Below are 3510 nucleotides of genomic sequence, written 5' to 3' on the forward strand. Positions count from 1 at the left end.
GTCGTGGTCTGGGAGTGGCTCGGCGAGCAYGGGCGCTGGAGGCCCTACTCGGCGGCCGTGTGCCACCACATCGAGAGCGTGCTGAAGGAGGACGCGCGGGGCAGCGTGCCGCTGGGCCAGGCCGACGCGCAGCTGGCGCCCTACGTCATCGACCTGCGCTCCATGCACCAGCTCCGGCAGGACACGGGTAAGGGGCTCTGGCCGGCCGGCCCCCCTCCGCGTCTCTCACTCGTTGCATCGCTCCCGGCACCTCCGTCCACGTGTGCGTCGGCCCGGGCGGCCGKCCGTCCTTCCTTCCCTGCGCCCTGGGAACCTCGGGCGACTCAGCCTCCCTCCTCCTCTCCTCTCTCTTTCCCCCCTTTCTTCCTGCGCCGGGGACCCGCGAGGCCGGAGGGCCCCTCGGCTCCTTCCCCACGGGCCGTCCCCGGCGTTGGCGCCTGCCCCCCGGCGCTGCGGCTGGCCCCGTCGGTCCTCTCCGGCCGCGGGTTTAGCCTGGGCGTGCTGCCCGGTCCGGAGGCCACAACAGGCGACGCTCGCCCCTAGCGTCCCCCCGGGGGCCCGGGGACGCGCGGGCCTTGTGCTGGGGGGCCCTAAGAGTGGGGCGTGGGGCATGGGGCACCGCGCTCTGGCTGCCGCGGCGAGGGCTCGGCCCGCGCYGTGCCTGCGGCAAGGACCGACGGCGCGGAACGAGGTGACCCCGTTCCCAGCTGCGGGAACGCGGCTCCGCTGCCCGGCGGCGCAGCGCGGCGCTGCCATGGCCCCGGCATGGCTCCTGGCGGCCCCCGGTTCAGCGGGGACGGGGCAGGTGCCGGGGGCCCCGGGGACCCTGCGGGTGCGAGGGCTGCGCGTGCTCCTCAGGCTGGATGGGGCTGGGGCCGTCCTGGGACACGGACGTGAGCGGGATGCGGGATGCGGGACGTGGATGTGAGCGGGATGTGGATGTGAGCGGGATGTGGGATGTGCATGCGAGTGGCAGTGGGATGCGGGATGCAGATGCAATCGGGCAGCAGCATGTGGATGTGAGCGGGGTTGGGATGTGGATGCGAGCGGCAGCAGGATGCGGGATGCGCGTGCGGGGAGGATGCAGGTGTAAGCGGGCAGTGGGCTGCGGGCTGCAGATGCGAGCAGGCAGCGGGACGTGGATGCGAGCGGATGCAAGTGGGCAGCGGGATGCCGGATGTGGATGTGGGCAGGATGCGGGATGCAGATGCGAGCAGGATGTGGGACGTGGATGCAAGTGGGATGTGAGATGCGGATRCGAATGGGCAGTGGGGTACGGGACACGTGCAAGCAGGATGTGGGATGCAGATGTGAGCAGGCAGCGGGAGGCAGATGTGAGCAGGATGTGGGATGTGGATATGAGTGGCAGTGGGATGCAGATGCAAACGGCCAGCAAGATGCAGGACACGGATGCAGGATGTGGGGCACGGGCACGAGCAGAGCGCGGGATTTCGGATGCCAACGTGATTAGGCAGCAAGATGCAGGACATGGATGTGAGCGGGCAGTGGGATACAGGATGTGAGCGAGACACAAGCAAGATGTGGGATGCACATGCAAGTGGGCAGCGGGATGCAGATGCAAGCGGGATGCAGGATTCGGGACACAGATGCGCGCGGGATGCRGGATGCGGGATGTGGGACACGGATGTGAGCGGCCGGGTTCCCGTGGGTTCCCATCGCCAGGAGCGAGCGGCGCTGTCTCAGCGCAAGCCGGCACTGGGGCCGGGCTCTGCTGCCTGCAACGGCAGATGATTAATGACCGTTATTAGAGTCGTTAATAGGGCTGGGTAAACGATGCTGGAGAAGGGGAACAGAAAAAGCCCAGCGGGCTGTTTGAAGCGCGCCGCATGCCGGGCCGGAGCCGTCCTTCTGGCGACGGTGGCGATGGCTCGGGTGCGAGCCGCGGTGACCGCCGGGCCCCGGGAACGTCGCACCGGTGGCCAAATCCGCCCTGGCTGCGAGCAGCGAGGAAGGCGGATGCGGCTTTGCGCGGGGAGGCCGGCAGCGGCCGCGGGGCCACCACGCCGGGGGCCAGCACCGTGGTCCCGTGACTCCAAGCCCCGGCCGGAGATCACCCCGTGGCCCCACGCGCCGCCCAGCTGGGAAACGCTTCCCCGGCCCCGCGGGGCGAATCCCGGCGGGATCCTGGAGACGAACCCGGCCCCACGCACTGGAAAACAGCGCTGGGGGCAGCGCGCCGTCCCCCTTCCCAGGGCTCCGTGCCCAGTGGCTCCGCGAAACGCGCCCCCCTCCCCAGCACGGCGCCCGCCCGAAGGGCGCCCCTGCCCCTCCTCCTCCTTGGGAGCAGGGTGCGGGTGTCGCACGGGGCGCTGGGCGCTGCATGAGCCCCCGGGATRGAGGCAGGGCTGGTGTGACGCTGCAGGCGCAGGCCGTGCGTGGGCTGAGCCAGGGTGCCGTGCGGGGTGCCAGAGTGCCATGCGGGGGGCTGTGCTGGGGTGCTGAAGTGCCATGCAGGGTGCCATGCAGGGTCCTGAGGTACGGCACTGGGGTGCTGGGTAGGGTGCCGTGCAAGGTGCTGTGCCGGGGAGTCAGGCTACCATGCGGGGCACTGTGCAGGGTGCTGTGCCAGGGTTCTGTGCTGGGGTGTCTGGGTGCCATGCAAGGTGCAGTGCAGGGGTGCTGGGTTGCCACACAGGGTGCCGTGCAGGGTGCCATGCCATGGTGCCGCCGTGGGTGTGGTGTGGGGGTGCTGTGGCGGGTGCCGTGCTGTGCAGGGGTGCTGGGGTGCCGCGGCAGGTGCGGTGCAGTGCGGTGCAGGGGCGCTGTGGCGGGTGCCGTGCCGTGCAGGGTGCTGTGCCGGGGTGCCACGGTGGGTGCGGTGTGGTGCGGTGCAGGGGAGCTGTGACGGGTGCCGTGCCATGCAGGGGTGCCAGGGTGCCGCGGTGGGTGCGGAGCGGTGCGGTGCAGGGGCGCTGTGGCGGGTGCCGTGCCGTGCAGGATGCTGTGCCGGGGTGCCGTGGCGGGTGCACTGTGGTGTGTTGTGGGGGTGCTGTGGCGGGTGCCATGCTGTGCTGGGGTGCCGGGGTGCTGCTGCGGGTGCCRGCGGCGCAGCCCCTGAGCCCGCTGCGCTCCACAGGCACCGTGCGCCCGGTGCGCAGGAACTTCTACGACCCGTCCTCGGCGCCGGGCAAGGGCATCGTGTGGGAGTGGGAGAACGACAGCAGCTCCTGGACGCCCTACGACATGGACATCTGCATCAGCATCCAGAACGCCTACGAGAAGCAGCACCCCTGGCTCGACCTCTCCTCGCTGGGCTTCTGCTACGTGATCTCCTTCAGCAGCATGGCGCAGACCAACCGGCAGACGCAGCGCCGGCGCCGGCTGCGGCGCCGCATGGACCTCGCCTACCCGCTCACCGCCGGCGCCATCCCCAAGTCGCAGTCGTGGCCGCTGGGCGCCGGCGGCGGGCGGCCCTGCTCCTGCCAGCAGTGCCTGCTGGTCACCAGCACCCGGGCGGCCTCCAACGCCATCCTGGCCTCGCAGCGCCGC

The 3510-nt window shown here is 71.0% G+C and overlaps 1 protein-coding gene across 1 annotated transcript in view; it reads left to right on the forward strand.

Annotated features, from left to right (window-relative positions):
- DTX1 (deltex E3 ubiquitin ligase 1) overlaps positions 1–3510 on the forward strand; it is a 9726-nt gene that overhangs the window by 2515 nt on the left and 3701 nt on the right. Inside the window, exons 2-3 of the mRNA XM_085326101.1 lie at positions 2–187; positions 3098–3508. Coding sequence (XP_085182227.1) covers positions 2–187; positions 3098–3508 — 597 coding nt within the window. The remainder of the gene's footprint in view (position 1; positions 188–3097; positions 3509–3510) is intronic.

Source organism: Rhea americana, unplaced genomic scaffold (assembly GCF_003343005.1).
Source record: "Rhea americana isolate MKP2758 unplaced genomic scaffold, rheAme1 scaffold_128, whole genome shotgun sequence".
NCBI classification, from domain to species: Eukaryota; Metazoa; Chordata; class Aves; order Rheiformes; family Rheidae; genus Rhea; species Rhea americana.